The sequence below is a fragment of the Grampus griseus genome, assembly GCF_964374135.1.
Source record: "Grampus griseus genome assembly, chromosome: X".
Taxonomy (NCBI): domain Eukaryota; kingdom Metazoa; phylum Chordata; class Mammalia; order Artiodactyla; family Delphinidae; genus Grampus; species Grampus griseus.
The window spans coordinates 119,000,523-119,018,517 of record NC_138999.1 but is presented as its reverse complement, the minus strand read 5'-3'; the positions used below and the strand labels follow the sequence as shown (position 1 = coordinate 119,018,517).

Here is a 17,995-nt window from a genome sequence, read left to right as displayed (position 1 = left end):
TAAACATTTAGAATTGCAATGTTGGCCTCAGAGCAGTTGGCTCAAACAAAACTTTTACTAATAATCTTCACTAAGTCAGCAACTAAGAGCTTAGTGGAGTTTGAATTTCCTAACAAGGTTTTCTCCTCTCCCCCTACTACTCTCTCTCTCTAGACAATAGCCAAACATGTTAAGACAAGAATTCTGAGCTTGGTAGAAGCATGGAGAAATGTGATGAAAAACTGACTTTTCCTCTTTCTCTTGGTCAGTGTGCTGGAGAAGAGAAACGAGTTGGTACACGCACAGTATTTGTTGGCAATCATCCAGTTTCAGAAACAGAAGCATACATTGCACAAAAATTTTGTGATAATAGAATAGTCTCATCTAAGGTAAGTTGTTTTTTAACTCAATAGATGTTCATATAGTGAGCCAGATAAAACTTATTTTTATATTTGCTGGAAGCTGGTACATTTATATATGTATACCTGGATGTGCACTTATACCAATCATAGACGAACTGTGGTAATTATTCCACCAAAAGGCAGTTTTTTTAAAAGCATCACTTTGTCTTGTTACAGCTGAAAGATCATTTACTTGCCCTCCACTATGATTCACATTGCCTGTTGATTATATGTATGACTTTAAGTCTTGAAGTGTGCTAAACGTGGAATTATTTACTTGCCCAGAGCTTTCTGAATTGCCCTTAAGTGGACGGACTGGGTTGTAAATAATTTACATTCTTCTGGAGGGTGTTATCTTAGAATGACATTTGTGTCTCTTTCTATTCCATTGCAGAGCTTCTCAAGTACACTCCTGGGTCCTAATGGGTACATTCTGTTCTGTACACTGCTTAAACAGTTAAGGGTTCAGTCACTGTAGCTGTATTACCATTTGAATAATCATCTTACTTTAGCACTGTGTAATACTAAAAGGAGTGGCCTGAAAGTCTGAAGACCTGTTTAAATCCTGGCCTGATAATTTACTAGCTGTGCGACTTTGGCCAAATTAATCTCTCAGTCTGAATGTCCTCATTAGTGAAATAGAGCTTATGTGATAGCGTTCTTTATAGATCCTAGTATCCAGTAGTCATCATTCTACAAGTATTAGTTTGCTTATCTTTACCTTTGACTGACTAGGTTAGGTGCTAGGTGCTAGATTGCTGGCCCACTGCTGTCTCTTATAGCATGGCACAGATCTTGATAATTTTCCTCACTTCCTAATGTAAGGTAGATCTCACATGTTGCTGATGGTTGGTTCACTGAATGTTGGCAAACACTGAGGACCTGAAACACAAAATTATGCCCTTCCTTTGCAAACTTAACATTTTGGTTTTCAAATGTACATGTGATTTCTTTTTGGGTAGTGATATACAGACACGGGGAGGGGGAAGGGTAAACTGGGACGAAGTGAGAGAGTGGCATGGGCATATATACACTACCAAATGTAAAATAGATAGCTAGTGGGAAGCAGCCTCATAGCACAGGGAGATCAGCTCAGTGCTTTGTGACCACCTAGAGGGGTGGGATAGGGAGGGTGGAAGGGAGACGCAAGAGGGAGGGGATATGGGGATATATGTATAGCTGATTCACTTTGTTATACAGCAGAAACTAACACACCATTGTAAAAAATTATACTCCAATAAAGATGTTAAAAAAATACAGACAGATTATGCTTAGCTGGGAGAGTAACATGTAAAATGCAGACAGAATGAATGAAAACTATATTGCCTAATGAGCAGATCTATTGGGCTATAGAACACTCTGAGTGTATTTGGATAAAATGTCTGTTTCCTGTTAATCTTTATCCTTATGGCAGAAATTTATCCTCAGCTAGAAGTTTCCATACCTGTGCCCAAGATAGTGAATAGTTCTTTCACTGAAAATTGTGACTCACCCTATAGTATTCAAGAAAACAATCAATAGTAGTCCTTTGGCTCAGAATCATAGACTTATAGAACTGAAACATCATAGGAGATCCTCTTGTTCAACTCGCTTATTTTACAGATGGAGAAAGCCAACCCACAGAAATTAAGTTAGTGACATGGTCACGAAGCAGAGTTAGTGATAAAGCCAGGGTCAGAACTGCTTTATAAGGTCTAGTGGCTCTGAATAAAGAGCTGTTTTCACATCGTTTTGCAATTTGGGCTCCTCCCACAGTTTTCTCTCTCCTTTTGTATCAAGTGAAATATAAAATACTTTCTAGGGGACTATTGTTTCCTATAGTGTTTTATGGGGAAGATGGTAAAGTGACAAACCGATAGTAAAGTGACTTTTCACTGAACCTAGTGATAATTGATTTGTTTTAATATACCATGAATTTTTGCATATTAAAAGAACGTAGAAGACTCAGTTAATTCTCAACTCTTTTTGTTTAATAGAATATTTAATGGAATAGAATATTTTTCATATTTTGTTTACCTTCAGTTTTGCCAATATGCAAAACAATGCAATAGGATATTTTTTTAAATAGTTGGGAATTCATGAGCAAATATAAATTATTTCTAAACAGATCTGCATATACAGTATATATGTATGTGTTTTAGAAACCAGAATAAAGAAGTGAACATTTCTACATTGATCGACTAACACATCTCTTTTTTCTCTGTATTTTATATTTACAGTTTGTCTAGTTAACTGCTCATTAACTGATCTATTTTTCATAACAGATCTAGAGCAGAAAAAGAGGAATTGACAGTATACTAACTTCACAAAAAGAATGAAATTTTAGTACAATGAATAGTTACAAGAAAACAGCGTATAGTGTAGTGGTAAACAGCTTCACCCTTACAGACAGAAGACCTGGGTTTGAAGTTACAGTGAGTCATATAACCTTCCTGTGTCCCAATTTTCTTACCTGTAAAATGGGGGTATTAACTACTTAGCTCATAGGATTGTGATTAGACTGAAGTAAAGTAATCCACAGAAAGCATTTAAGCACTGTGCTTGGCATGATGTAGTAACAACTCAGTAGATGGTAGCTGCTATTGTTATTTATGTTTCTGTGATTATTATTATTATTACTGCAGTCCTGAGCAGTACTATTGATTTCCTCAGTCTCCTGTGTTCAAATGTGTGGAGTGATCTCTCTTGAAAAGAGGCCTTCAGTCTGGAGAGAAAAAGAGTTTCATAATTTGACTTTCTCTTCCTCACATTGCCCTTTGGCTGATTGTATTTGCACCAGAATCTTTTAATTGAGGAAATGTGTAATTTATAGAATATGTTAGCTGCCTTCCAACTATGTAGCAAGTGTTGATTTCCTTTCTAAACCATTTAGTAATAAAAATAACTTTCTCTTAATTGGGTGCTTTTTGTTTGTTTGTCTACAAATGACATCAGTAATGTAATATCATTGGGAATAAGTCCTGTTAATACAAGGAACACTGAAGATAAACACTTTGATAAAAATTTGTTTTAATTTACTTATAAAATGAGTGTCCTTTTCTTCTTTTGGAAACACAAACACTTTCTTTAGAAAAACTTGCTCTCTTTGGCCTTCCTACTTTAGAACACTCTGCAGGGACTTTGGGAATCATCAGAATTTTATGGCTGGTACAAAACTTGGAAATCCCCTTCTGTAGCAAAAGGAGCTAGATCTTTAAGATCTTTAGCTTCCATCACATTTCTCTGTTCTACATTTTTTTTTCCTTTTAAAATCCTGAGCCTCATCTTGAAGGCCCCTTCAGTGGGATAAGAATCAGGGAGCTCCACCTGACTCTTTGAAGCTATGCCCAAGGTTAAACTTACTCCTATGTGAAAGAATGTCTTAAAGTTTCAAGCCTAAAATTACACTAGCATTTTCCCTCATTTTAAAAGTCAGAACCTTCAGTAGAATTTATTAGACATGTCTTTGCATCTTATCGAACTCCCTGAAGGTGACTTTTTAGCTAAAATCCTAATGCAGTACTGTCTTGGTAACTCCTTTTGCTGTTCTAAATTTATGGTAGGAAGAGTGATACTTTAAAAATGAGAAAGTTCTGGCTGACATTGGTAATGAAAATGGAAGTAGACTGCTGTGATGCTCAAAATTGAATTTAATGCCTACATCAAGGAGAGTTGATAATAAAGTGGATACAGTCATTTAGCAAAGTGAACAGTTATTCAAGCTACAGCTCTGCTTATTTACAACCGGGTGCTTATTTACAAGTAATCTTCAAGTTTAGTGATTTTGTTCCATCACATCCAAATCCCAGTAGTTAGAAAAGTCAGTGCTCCTTCTGCTAGCCCCTTCGCAACTGGTTGTTAACTTTGTTCTTTTCAATAGTTACTACTTCGTTTTTTAGCTGCTCCCCTGTTTTCTCGTGATACACAGAAATATTAGAACAAGTTATTTGGAGCTTTAGCTTCCACATCAGCATTTTTAAGGCTAAATTGGAAAATGTTTGGACTTTGGGTACAAACAAGTAATGTTCTAAAGCCTCCTTTGGTTTAAATTTTTCAATTTAATAGACTTTCAAAACTGAGGTTCATTTCCTACTCCCTCCTTTAAATTAGGAAAGTTATTTATCAAAGTTATATGGTTTTGATTTCAAATTAAATTAGGTGATAGATGTGCGAGGGGGTGACCCACAGTTTTTTCACATCAGAGGCCACATTTGTGTACCAATTATTTAATTCACTATAGAGAAGATGAAAAATGCATTGCATATACTTGGAAAGCTGGCATTTTTCTGGAGAAACTTTTAAAACATGTTCTGAATGTCACGGTTGCTTTTTAAGTTTATGGTTGCACATTAAGATAGTATAGAAATCCACTTACTGACTTCTCTGAGCAAGAACTGACTTATGACCCAAAAAAATCTCTATTTTCATCATTGTGTATGAAACAAATGCCGTAAACATCTTATTCCTGTGAGTTAACATTGTTTTTGGTTTGTAGCAACTGACTAAGTATGAGAGTCCACTTTTTAGGTAAACAAGGCAATTTGAATGAATAACTTGGTATTAATGTGGCTTTAATTCAATTTCAGTTTTAATTAGAAAACTCTTTTCTTAGTCTACATCTAGACTAAAGTTCATTCTTTATCTCACAAACAGTGGGAAATAAATGAAGCTTTTAGGCAGGGAGAGGTCATGTGAACAGAACCACATTTTGAAAAGGTCATTCTCATTGCTTTGTGGAAAATGGAATGGAAGGGAACAAAAGTGGAGGCAAGGAGTCCATTTAGGAGGCCAGTGCAGTAATCCAGGTAAGAGATGATGGCTTGGACAGCGGTGGTAGCAAATACGGAAAGATGTCCCAGAGATATATAGGAAGCAAAAATGGCAGGACTGGTAAGGAATTTCTTGTAACCGGTGGTTAAAGGTGTCTTCCAAGTATCTGAATAACATGGCTAAGTAGATGTTCTTGTCATTCACTGAAATAGGACATCCTGAAAGAGAACTAGATTTGAGGGACAGAGAGAGCATCATGGATTCAATCTCCTTTTACATGGCTCTGTGCCTTCTTGCACTGGGTTCTTTACCACATAAACTCCCTCTAATCTTTCAAGGCTCAGTTCAGAAGTCACCTGCTCTTTGAAGCCTTCTCAAGCTTCTCTTGGGTAGGAAAAAAATCATAACTTCTACTGTATCCCCATAGCATTTTGCTCATGCTAGTTTTATGACATTTACCACATTAAATTGAGTGAATACATGATTGTCTTTTTGGCTATAACATAAATTCCTTCTGGGTAGAAAAGCCATATCTTGATCTTTAATGTACCTGCTAAAATCTTTGTTATCTGGGCCACTGCCTGGCACACAGTAGGTGCTTGGTGAATTGAACTGAAATGCACTGCACACCAAGTGGGATGACTCTTGTGAGCATAATCTAGTTCTAGTTTTACTAGAAAACTGCATTGAAATAATGTATGCTATATTGCATTTGTATTATAATAAAGAGATGAGAAGTTGAATTTGCTTTTTAGTTAGAGCAGTGGAGGAAATAGCCAAAACACAGGTTTTAATCAAAATTTCTTGTATGCCTTCTACATGCTGAACACGGTTGTAGGCACAGAAGGGAAGTGATCTTATGATGTGTATGATATGCTCCCTGACCTCTTAGCAGTTCATGACCTGATATAGGAAAGAAGAGGGCGTGTTGCAGTAGTTTCCTATAAAGAGAATAACCAGAGTTCCTCAAGGAAACAGTTCATTTAGTGAAACACAGGTAAACAAACAGTGGGGGCCTGGAAGCAGCAACAAAAAATGTTCCCTCTCAATGTGTTAACACCCCACGGAGGATTCTAACAGTCCCTAATGTTTGTTTGTTTAATTAAAAACCCTTTACTTAAGGAACAGAAGGTCAACAAGCTAGAAGCTCAGCTGTTAGCCTGTTGTTGGAGTTTAGTTTGTTGTTTTAGAAAGTTAACCTTCAGTTATCGGGACAGTTAAGTGCTGATCTGAACTACGGCAGCTTCAAAGTGACTGGATCTGTGGTTTTGATCCCTTTTATTTTTGGTCACAAGCTGCCTTGGGAACCTGAAAACTGTGGACTCTCTTCTCCCAAGTGATACACATCCACACACGATTATGCACTTCATTTTGAATGGGCTTCCCTGAGGCACTTCTGTGAACGCTGGGGGAAGAACCTTCTAGGTTAGCGGAACCTTGAGCCCATACACCTTTTAAAGAGAGGTTAGTAGTAAATCCCCATCTGTCGTATCATGCTCTACAACTTTGGCTTTTTCAGTCACCCCACCTAATATAATGGACATTTTCTCACATATGGAGACCATTCAAGTATAAATTTAGATCTTTAGATTAAGAAACATTTCTTGGGCTTCCCTGGTGGCGCAGTGGTTGAGAGTCCGCCTGCCGATGCAGGGGACACGGGTTCGTGCCCCGGTCCGGGAGGATCCCACATGCTGCGGAGCGGCTGGGCCCGTGAGCCGTGGCCGCTGAGCCTGCGTGTCCGGAGCCTGTGCTCGGCAACGGGAGAGGCCGCGGCAGTGAGAGGCCCGCGTACCGCAAAAAAAAAAAAAAAAAGAAACATTTCTTTCTTTCTGGTTTCTGGTCTTCTTTATTAAGACATCTAGAAAATCCAACTTCTGGTGATTTTAAAATTACCTAGTCCTTGAGCTTAAGGTATCAGTGAGAAACAAGGTCTTTGTGATTTGACAGTTGGCCCAAGAGTTTTCTCCACCTGCCAGTGTACAATTTAGCGTTGAAACCTTTACCTATTACCAGTTAACAAAGCGCAGGGTGGTGCGTTGTTGATTAAAATGAAAGCCCTCTATGACCCAAGGTTATGTGTACACCTCAGCTGTCACAGAGGTGGGAAGCGGTGATAGGGACAGAATTATACTTGTGATGATGATCAAGATTCCAGAGGTTAGCTCAGCCAAAGGAATTAATTAAATTAGTACATTCACTCATCCAACTAATTTATTGTCTACTTTATGTCAGGCATTGTGCTAGGTGTTGGAGAAAAAGTAATAAAAAGACAGATGAGGTCTGCCCTTATAGATCTCATTGCCTATTGAGGGAGGAACTTTAATTAAATTATGCACACATATAATTATTCACTGAAACGAGTGTTATCAGGGAAGTATAGGATGATATGAGAGCAGATAACAGGGAACATAATTTAGATCGGGTCGGGGAAAGCAAAGCTGTGGGACTAGATGGCCCAATTGGAATGCTCCAAGTGAAAACTTCACTCCTGAAGAGAATGTTTATATACTCTACCTCTAAGTACACGCTTATTCATATGTTTGAGGTTTGGGTTTTAACATGCTTTCAAAGTGTTGTGATAATTTGGAATCATGAGTCATTATTATTAATATTTTTCAAGTTTCCTTTCTAATAATCTTTTTTTTCTTCTCCCCTTACAGTATACACTTTGGAATTTCCTCCCAAAGAATCTGTTTGAACAGTTTAGAAGAATTGCAAATTTTTATTTTCTCATCATTTTCCTTGTACAGGTAAGAGCTCCATTAGAAACTTAATTTCCTTAACCAAGTTTCAATCCATTTCTAACCTTAAAATGCCCTGTAATTAAAAAGTTGTTTCAGGGCTTATTATAATAAGACTTGTTAAAGTACTAATATTATATTTTAAGATATATGTGATTTTACATATTTCTAAAGTAGCTCTTTTACTGGAAAACTCTAGTAAAGCATCTAGACTAGTCTGCATCTCATACCACATGCTCTCTTGCCGCTGGCTTCCTTTATTTTCTTACAGGTGCCACATGCCCTCCTACCATAGAGACTTTCTATACACCCTTCACTGCACCTGGAAGGCCCTCCCTTCCATCTAGTTGACCTCTATTTACTCTTCAAATCTCAGTGTCTCACTTGTTTTAATATCTGGTTTTCACTGTACGCTGCCAGTTCTGTGAGGGCAGGGACTTTTCTCCATCTTGTTTAAAATAAAGCAGCATCTCTACAGCCTGGCTGGTAATAGCACAGAGGCTGACAGAATGGTGCTCAACAAATAGATGGTAAATGAATGGATGTATTTCAGTCAAGGGGTTAGTTCAAGCTGGGATGAAAACTAAGCCTAAATTTAGAACTATTTTCTTAAACTTACAGCTATGTGGATTGCTTTTGTTTTAATGAAAGTTAACATTCACCCTGCTACCGGAATGTGTTTTGTCTGCATTTCTGTCTGAAATGTTTGTAGCATGTAAGTGCTGCATATGAGTTAATGACTTATTTTCATTTTACTTTCAATTTAATTTCTTTACCTAGGTCACAGTAGACACACCAACTAGCCCAGTTACCAGTGGACTTCCACTTTTCTTTGTTATAACTGTTACAGCCATCAAACAGGTAAATTTCTAGTTTACAATTGTACTTGCATTTCAGTCCTGTCTGATTTGAATTTCATTGTCAAAGGTTCTTTTTCACATTTATATCGGGTGGGTATCCTTGATGAATTTAGTTTATATTTGGTTTTTATTGGAAACACATGAAAATTATTGTAAGGTGCATCTTTAATTTCTTTGCTCCTTTCTTCCTGTTTGTGTGTGTGTGTGGCGAGGGGGGAATATAACCCTAAAAGGAGAGTAAGTAGAAGGTGCAGCTCAGTGGGGAAGTGAGAGGTGAATTTTTAATGTGCATTACATTTTTCATTGTGCTATATCTGTCTGAAATATTCCCATTCTTGTGGACTTTTTAAATTGCTGCCTATAGCAAAGAATTCAAGAGCATACTTGAGTTTCTTACTTTAATTTTGTTGTCTTTCCTGATGCTGCTGAAGGGGGTCATGGGTAGAAGAGACTTTTACTCTTGTTTCTTGTCAAAGTTCATACCTGCCACAGTTTATGATAGTGCCTTTGAAAAATTCCAGATGAAATAGAAAATGGAAACAGGAAGCTGGAGGTGAAGGGGTGGGTTAGCAATGTTTATCATGTAATCGGAGAGTCCATAGGACCTGACAGATGACAAGGATACTTTTAGACAGTACTTACCAAAAGTACTTCAAAAAGTATCCCCCAAAACTTCCAAACTGTTTGCTTAACAATATTGGGAACATGGTTATCTTTCCTCTTGGGTTTATCTGGTCTTCTATCTTGCTTACCAGGAACTGCAAGAATATTTTATTAAGTGTTTGGTTGCTATATAAAGACTTTTGGAATGTTATTTCCTTAGGCTGTTAGGATTATTTTCTTTAACATCATAGAATTGCTGGTTCCAAGAATAGCCTGTATGGTTTTCAAAAGCTCTTACTGATTCAGTTTACTCCCAGTACTAGTTCATGTTGGGGCCTTTCTTTCCTCACTGACATCACAGAAAGTACCATATGAAGTGATAGCCTGGCATTGCCATAAAGAAGGACAGAAGAGGAATGAACATATAGCAGCTGAGAAAAAAAGGGGAAGGCGATCAAGAGATTTTTCACACAGTTAGATTTGAAAAGGTACACTCATTATTATAAAGAAAGAAAGCAAAGTGATGTAAAAAAAGAAGGAGATCATGCTAAAACAAATGAACGCCCTCCATCCGTAGTTCATTTGGCTTAAATTTACTCTAGACCAAAGGAAGCCCAAAGGAAAATGAACTCTGATTACTTCTAACTCTAAAAAATGAACAACAATTTGTATTTTTTTTGGTCACCAAGTCAGTGGAGAAGTTTAACCGTCGTTCTCTAAAACAACAGTTTTAGATAGATACTGTTCCAAAATAATCCTCCTTGTCTTTTCTATTCTCTGTCCCTGGGGAGGAATTATATTTCCTCAGAGATGATCACTCCAGCGGTCTACTATACAAGAACATATTTAAGTGATTCGCTCTATAAGAAAATAAAACTTTTTTCAAATTAAAGAGTAGAAAAAATTAACATTAACTTGAATAAGAGCAGAATTAGAAAAATAAATCATATCCTTCACAATTGAAGAATGCCTGTGTTTTTATTAATACTTACCTATATAATTCAGGAACCTTTTAACGCAATAAAGCTGTAAGGGATATTTTGAAAGCATATCTTAGTTTTTGCTGCAAAAATTTACAGTGTTGTCTCTGTAGCATTCTGAGTTGAAATTAATACTGTAAGTATAAATACCTGCTGGTGACTCATAGAGGGGGTTATAGAAATTTATTAACAATTTTACTTCATTATGTGAGCTTGATTATGTCCTTACTTTTATCCTTCTAGGGATATGAGGATTGGCTGAGGCACAGAGCTGACAATGAAGTCAACAAGAGCACTGTTTACATTATTGAAAATGCAAAGCGAGTGAGAAAAGAGAGTGAAAAAATCAAGGTATTAAGTTTTGTAGTTCATTCTTTTTTAAAATTACAGTAAGAACACATCATTTTAAAATGTACAATTCAATGGCATTTCGTACATTCACAGTTCTGTGCAACCATCAATACTGTCTAGTTCCAGAACATTTTCACCACCCGGAAAGGGAAACCCCCATAGCCATTAAGTAGTCATGCTGCATTCCTCCCTCACCCAGGCCCTGGCAACCACTAATCTCCTTTCTGTCTCTGTGGGTTTACGTATTCTAGATATTTCATATAAATGGAATCATACACTATGTGGCCTTTATGTCTGGCTTCTGTCACTTATTGTTATGTTCTTGAGGTTCATTCATGTTGTATCCGTACTTCATTCCTTTTGATGATTGAATAATACTCCATCATATAGCTATACCATATTTTGTCTATCCGTTCATCAGTTGATGGACATTTTAGGTTTCTTCTACCTTTTGGCTATTAGGAATATTGGTAGTATGAATATTCATGTACAAGTTTTTGTTTGAACACCTGTTTTCCATTATTTTGGGTATATACGTAGGAGTAGAATTGCTAGGTCATGCGGTGACTCTATGGTTAACGTTTCCATGAACCACCAAACTGTTTTCCACAGCAGCTATATACCATTTTATATTCCACCAGCAACGTATGATAGTTCTAAGGTATTGTTATTTTTTAATATCTCAGGCAATTTAATTTTTTATCCAAATTAATCATTGTTTCATATTACCCAATAAGAGTCCTGTCGATAAAATTTTAGACTTGTCCACATCAAATAATATTTTTTGTTCCCAACAGGTTTTATTTTAATTAATAGTAAGGTTTACTTTTTAGAGCAGTTTTAAGTTCACAGCAAAATTGAACAGAAATTATGGAGTTGACATACACCCCTTTCTCCACACAGGTGCAACCTTCCTCATAATCATTATCCCTCACCAGAGGGGCATATTTGTTATAATCAGTGAACCTCCAGTGGCACATCATTATAACCCAAAGTCCATAGTTTAGATTAGGGTTCACTCTTGGTGTTACATATTCAGTGAGTCTGAACAAACGTATAATGACCTATACACTATAGTATCATACAGAATCATTTCACTGCCCTAACCATCCTTTGTGCTCTGCCTATTCATCCCTCCCTCCAACCCGGGTCACCCTTCTTCTTTCTACTGTGTCCATAGTTTTGCCTTTTTTCATAGTGTCATGTAGTGAAAATCATACAGTATGTAGCTTTTTCAAATTGGCTTCTTTCACTTAGTAATAATGCATTTAAGTTTCCTCCGTCTTTTCATGGCTTGATAGCTCATTTCTTTTTTTTTGTCCAAATTATTATTTTTATTTTTTTAACATCTTTATTGGAGTATAATTGCTTTACAATGGTGTGTTACTTTCTGCTTTATAACAAAGTGAATCAGTTATACATATACATATGTTCCCATATCTCTTCCCTTTTGCGTCTCCCTCTCTCCCACCCTCCCTCCCTATCCTACCCCTCTAGGTGGTCACAAAGCACCGAGTTGATCTCCCTGTGCTATGCGGCTGCTTCCCACTAGCTGATAGCTCATTTCTTTTTGCACTAAATAATATTTCATTGTCTAGATGTACCAGTTTGTTTATCCATTCACTTACTGAAGGACATCTTGGGTGCTTCCATGTTTTGGCAATTACAAATAAAACTGCTGTAAACATCCATGTGCAGGTTTTTGTGTGGACGTAAGATTTCAGTACATTTTGGTAAATGCCAAGTAGTGTGATTACTGGATCATATGGTAAGAGTATGTTTAGTTCATAAGAAGCTTCCAGGCTGTCTCCAACATAGCTACCCACTTTGCATTCCCATAAACAGTGAATGAGAGTTCTGTTACTCCATATCCTGGCCAGCATTCATTGTCAGTGTTCTGGATTTTGGCCGTTCTAATGGGTGTATAGTGGTATCTCATTTTTGTCTTAATTTGCAATTCCCTAATGACATATGGTGTTGAACATATTTTCATATGCTTACTTGCCATTTGAATATCTTCTTTAATGAGGTATCTATTAGGTCTTTGGCCCATTTTTTTATCAGATTGTTCATTTTCATATTGTTGAGTTTTAATAGTTTTTTTGTTTTTTTTAGTATATTTTGGATAACAATCCTTTATCAGATGGGTCTTTTCCAAATATTTTATCCTAGTCTTAAGGTATTATTTATCTATTTTTATTTTATTGTGTTATTGGGATAAAAAACACATAATAGTAAATTTACCATCTTAACCATTTTTTAAAAATATTTATTTATTTATGGCTGCATTGGGTCTTTGTTGCTGCGCGTGGGCTTCTCATTGTGGTGGCTTCTCTTGCTGTGGAGCACGGGCTCTAGGCGCACGGGCTTCAGTAGTTGTGGCTCACTGGCTTAAGTAGTTGTGGCTCACTGGCTTAAGTAGTTGTGGCTCGTGGGCTCTAGAGCCGCAGGCTCAGTAGTTGTGGCTCACGGGCTTAGGTGCTCCGCGGCATGTGGGATCTTCCTGGACCAGGGCTCGAACCGTGTCCCCTGCACTGGCAGGTGGATTCTTAACCACTGCTCTGGCAGAGAAGCCCTTAACCATTTTTGAGTATACAGTTCAGTAGTGTTAAGTATATTCACATTGTTGTACAGCAAACCTCTAACCCTTGGTACACACTTTTCTATTTTCTGTTTCTATTACTTGAATTACTTTAGAGAGATACTTCCTGTGAGAGGCAACTATAGTATCTGTCCTTTTGTGACTGGTTTATTTCGCTTAGCATAATGTCTTCAAGGTTTATTTATGTTGTGGCATATGACAGGATTTCCCCTTGTTTAAGGCTATGTAAATACTCCATTGTATGTATATACCACACTTTCTTTATCAGTTAATCTGTTGATGGACGTTTGGCTTCCTTCTACCTCTTGGCCATGTGAATAATGCTGCAGTGAACACAGATATACAAATAACTTTTCAAGATCTTGCTTTGAATTACGTTAGATACATACCCAGAAGTAGAATTTCTGGATCGTATGGTAATTATATTTTTAATTTGTGCAGGAACCTCCATACTGTTTTCCATAATGGATGCACCATTTTATGTTAGCGTCTAGATTACACAAGGGTTTCAACTTCTCCCTGTCCTCTTGAGCACTTGTATTTTTCTGTTCTTTTGGTAATGGGCATCCTGATGGGTATGAAATGATATCTTGTTTTGGTTTGGATTTTCACTTCCCTAATGATTAGTGATGTTGAGCATCTTTTCATGTGCTTATTGGCTATTTATATATCTTCTTTGGAGAAATGTCTGTTCAAGTCCTTTGCCCATTTTTTAATCAGGGTATTTGTTTGTTGTTGAGTTGTAGAAGTTCCTTATATATTCTGGATATTAACCCCTCATCAGATATATGATTGGCAAATATTTTCTCCTATTCTGTAGGTTGCCTTTTCACTGTTGATTGTTTACTTTGGTCATGTATTCTCATTTTCTAATTTTGATCTTTGTCCTGTGCTTTTGGTGTCATGTCCAAGAAGTCATTGCCAAGTCCAATGTCCTGAAGCTTTTTCTCCATGTTCTTCTGGGAGTCTAATGGGTTCAGGTCTCACATTTAGGTCTTTCATTCATTTCAAGTTAATTTTTGTATGTGATGTAAGAATCCAACTCTATTAATACTTTTGCATATAGATACCCATTTTTTCTAAAACCATTTGTTGAAGAGACTGTCCTTTCCCTATTGAATGGTCTTGCCACCCTTGCTGAAAATCATTTGGCCCTATATGCAAGAGTTTATTTCTCGGTTCTCTATTCATTGGCTTATGTATCTGTCTTTATGCCAGTCTTAATTTCTGTTGCTTTGTAGTATGTTTTGAAATCTGAGAATGTGAGACCTCCAAGTTTGTTCTTCCTTTTCAAGATTGTTTTGGCTACTCAGGGTTCCTTGAGATTTCATATGAATTTTAGGATTTTTATTTTCTATTTCTGAAACAAATGCCGTTACACTTTGATAGGAAGTCCATTGAGTCGTAGATCACTTTGGATAGTATAGACTTTTTTTTTTTAATTTTTTAAATTTTTGGCTACGTTGGGTCTTTGTTGCTGTGCACCAGCTTTCTCTTTTTACGGCAAGTGGCGGCTACTCTTTGTTATGGTACGCAGGCTTCTCATTACGGAGGCTTCTCTTGTTGCGGAGCACGGGCTCTAGGCACGGGGGCTTCAGGAGTTGTGGTGTGCGGCTCACTAGTTGTGGCACACGGGCTCTAGATCGCAGGCTCAGTAGTTGTGGCGCACGGGCTTAGTTGCTCCACGGCATGTGGGATCGTCCTGGACCAGGGCTCGAACCCGTGTCCCCTGCATTGGCAGGCGGATTCTTAACCACTGCACCACCAGGAAAGCCCATGAAAGGGTGTTGAATTACACCAAATGCCTTTTCTGCATTGACTGAGATGATCATGCAACACATTGTTTATGTGTTGCATTACATTGATTGATCTTCATATATATATCCTTGGATCCCAATGATAAATCCCATTTGGTCATGGTGTATGATCATTTTAATGTGCTGTTGATTTTGATTTGGTAGTGTTTTCAGATTTTTTGTATCAGTATTCGTTGAGGAAATTGGTCTGTAGTTTTCTTGTACTGTCTTTTTCTGGTGATGGTATCAGGGAAATGCTGGCCTCAGAATAAGTTTGGGGTTGTTCCCCGCGCTTTGATTCCTTAGAAGAATTGGGAAGGATTGTTATTTCTTCTTTAAATGCTTGGTAGAATTCTCCAGTGAAGTCATCTGATCCTGGGCTTTTCTTCTGTTTTTGATTCCTGCTTCAATCTTCTCATTAGTTTTGGATCTACTCAGATTTTTTATTTCTTCGTGATTCAGTTTTAGTAGGTTGTATGTTTCTAGGTATTTATCTATTGGCATATAATTGTAGTAGCCTCTTATAATCCTTTTTATTTCTCTGCCATCAGTTGTGATGTCTTCTCTTTCATTAGCTGTTTGCATCTCTCTTTTTTTCTTAGTCTAGCTAAGGGTTTGTCAATTTTGTTAATCTTCTAATTTTGTTAGTCTTCCAAAGTTGTTTGTCAATTTTGTATTATTTTTAAAAGAATGTTTCTATGTGAATATGGATTAAATTATAGAACCTAATGGAAATCAAATCCTCCAGAAAAAGGGAACAAGATATATGGAACAGAAAGAGAAGAAGGTAGGTGAAAATACCATTCCAGAATGATTCAGTGCTGTGGTATGAATTCATACAAAATGATACTCTCCTCCCTATACGTTTATCAAGTATTATCACTGCTGAATTATTTATTAAATACCCGGAATTCCAGGCATAAGTTGTCCACATCCCCAGCAATAAGTAAATTGTCTTGCATCTTCTTATAGATGGGAGGAAGGCTACAGAGTGGGAGGGTTACCCAAGTTTGACATAAAATGTCTTTCTTCCACTCTTTTTTCTTTTCTCTGTTCTCTGCATCCCAGAGGGAGGACCTTGTGATGAATTAGAGTGGTTAGGATCTGAAGTTTCCAAACCAGTCGTAGAAACTCAGCTTTTTGTTCACATAAGAACCAAAGGCAGCATAAATGATTCATAGCATTAAATCTGTTGCTCGCAGGGCACGAAGTAAAATTGCAAAGCAAGTAAAAGCCTCCCACAACTCTCCTTTTCTCTCCTTTCCTCTTTCTGTTTTTGCTGTCACCCCCCACTGCCTTAGAAGGACCCCCATCTTCCACCTTTCCTCACCAGGCTACTTCTCCTTGAGGCTGACCTCAACCAGGTATAATCTGAATTACATCAGTTGTTGCTGTTGTGTGAAATGCTCTTTGATTGAGCCCGTTCTGGAGTATTTGTGTGTGGAAAGAGATGCCTATAAACTACAAGTGTCCAAGTGTTTGATTGCTTGGCTGGGGAGTGTGGGGACTCTTGTTAAGCAGGAGAGTGACTTATTCTGTATCCTCAGTGCATTGGGAATTTTTTGAAGGGTTTTTCAAAGCTAGGGGGTGACTTGATCTTATTTTTTAAGAAAAGACAACTCTGGAGAGTGAGCACAGTAGAGGCACGAGCAAAAGTAGAATGAGGGAAACCTGTTAGGTGGCTACTGCCGTAGTATAAGCAAATGATGATAAGAGCTTGTATTAGAATGATAGTAGAAGAGACAATAACAGTAAAAATAGTTGTTAACATTTATATGTTACATAAATATGCCAGGCACTCCCTTTTACATTCTATTAACTCATTTAATCCTTACTTTACAGCAGTCCTATGAAATAGGTACTTTTGTTATCCCCTCTTTACAAATGATGAAACTGAGGCATAGGGTGGTTAAGAAACTTGTCCACAACTAGTAAGTGGGAAAGCTGGGATTTGAATTGAAGCAAGTCTGGGTATGGCATCCATACTCGTAAGCACAACTTTGTCCCTCCTGTCTCGTGATCAAAATAAATGTATGTATTCAGGATGTTTCTCGGAGGTAATGTGTGGACTTACTGATGTATTCCATGTAAGGAGGGAGAAAAAGAGCAAAATAGAATAAAGATAGCCTCCTTGATTTTGGCCTGAGCAACTAGGTGCATTAAATAGTGCTATTAAACAAAATGCTGGTGCTAGGGGCTTCCCTGGTGGCGCAGTGGTTAAGAATCCACCTGCCAATGCAGGGGACATGGGTTCGAGCCCTGGTCTGGGAAGATCCCACATGCCACAGAGCTACTAAGCCCGTGCGCCACAACTATTGAGCCTGAGCTCTAGAGCCCGCATGCCAAGACTACTGAAGCCTGTGCGCCTAGAGCCTGTGCTCCGCAACAAGAGAAGCCACTGCAATGAGAAGCCTGTGCACCACAAGAAAAAGCAGCCCGCACTCGACGCAACTAAAGTAAGCCCGTGTGCAGCAACGAAGACCCAACACAGCCCAAAATTAATTAATTAATTTTTTTTAAATGCTGGTGCTATTAAATAAGCTGGAGAAGAATAGGTTTGGGGGAAAAGGTGGGGATGAAGGGAAATCAGGAATTCAGCTTGGGCCATGTTAATTTTTTTTAATATTTATTTGTTTGTTTGTTTGTCCACGCTGGGTCTTAATTGCGGCACGCGGGATCTTCGTTGTGGCATGCGGGATCTAGTTCCCTGACCAGGGATCGATCCTGGCCCCCCTGCATTGCGAGCACAGAGTCTTAACCACTGGACCACCAGGGAAGTCCCAGGCCATGTTAATTTTGAGATTCCTGTTAGACAGCCAGATGGAATTGTCAGGCCTGGAGCTCAGAGATGTTTTAGGTGGATACAGAAATTTGGATGGAATCACATAAAACATAGAGGAGAGAAACAGGCCTTGAGGAATTCCAATGGA

The 17,995-nt window shown here is 37.8% G+C and overlaps 1 protein-coding gene across 5 annotated transcripts in view; it reads left to right on the top strand.

The window, feature by feature from the left end:
• ATP11C (ATPase phospholipid transporting 11C (ATP11C blood group)) overlaps positions 1-17,995 on the top strand; it is a 182,496-nt gene that overhangs the window by 88,276 nt on the left and 76,225 nt on the right. For all 5 annotated transcript variants that reach the window (XR_014298532.1, XM_082681817.1, XM_082681816.1 and 2 more), the window contains 4 exons: positions 249-368; positions 7,793-7,882; positions 8,654-8,734; positions 10,560-10,667. Coding sequence is in view for 4 of the 5 variants with exons in the window: in XM_082681817.1 (XP_082537943.1) it covers positions 249-368; positions 7,793-7,882; positions 8,654-8,734; positions 10,560-10,667 (399 nt within the window). In the remaining variant the exon portion in view is untranslated. The remainder of the gene's footprint in view (positions 1-248; positions 369-7,792; positions 7,883-8,653; positions 8,735-10,559; positions 10,668-17,995) is intronic.